General features: G+C 32.8%; 1 protein-coding gene across 1 annotated transcript in view; it reads left to right on the top strand.

Annotated features, from left to right (window-relative positions):
• The window catches only part of LOC118326873 (dynamin-2-like), a 17,156-nt gene that overhangs the window by 14,706 nt on the left and 1,907 nt on the right, over window positions 1–543 (top strand). Inside the window, 2 exon segments of the mRNA XM_035660017.1 lie at window positions 498–537; window positions 539–543. The exon segment at window positions 539–543 is cut by the window's right edge and continues 225 nt beyond it. Coding sequence (XP_035515910.1) covers window positions 498–537; window positions 539–543 — 45 coding nt within the window.

Here is a 543-nt window from a genome sequence, read left to right on the forward strand (position 1 = left end):
TTATACTTTATACTTTATACTTTTTATTACGACTAGTTATTTCTTACTTCTTTCTTTATGTACTCCAATAAGGCAGGATAACCCTTAAGGATGGTTTATTTGGATTTCTTCACATAACAAAATTAAAAAGTGTGCATCTTATCCAGACCAAAGTTACCTTTACTGACTTATTATTACACATTCAAAACTTAAACTACTATCGTTTAACCAGCATCGCCGTTATTTATAGAAAACCTCTTAAAACCTATAAAAACAGAATTTCCCCTTGGGATTAATAATGTATGCATTCTTCTTCTTCTTCTTCTACTTATTCTTTATGAACTAATTATGATAATGTTATCAGAACATCTAAACATATGACATCAACATAAACAATTTACCAAATATAAAAATTTGTTAATTTTTGTGAACTGGAGGTATGAGATAATTTAAAATGGGGGACATCTCATGTTGAAATGTAAGTCTTTACTCAGTAACATCCTGTCTCTCTGTCTCAGTCCTCCACCGGCGTCCCGTGCTGCCTCAGCAACAGCTCCCGCTCCC

Source organism: Morone saxatilis, unplaced genomic scaffold (genome assembly GCF_004916995.1).
Source record: "Morone saxatilis isolate NCDOM2014 unplaced genomic scaffold, NCSU_SB_2.0 Contig17, whole genome shotgun sequence".
NCBI classification, from domain to species: domain Eukaryota; kingdom Metazoa; phylum Chordata; class Actinopteri; family Moronidae; genus Morone; species Morone saxatilis.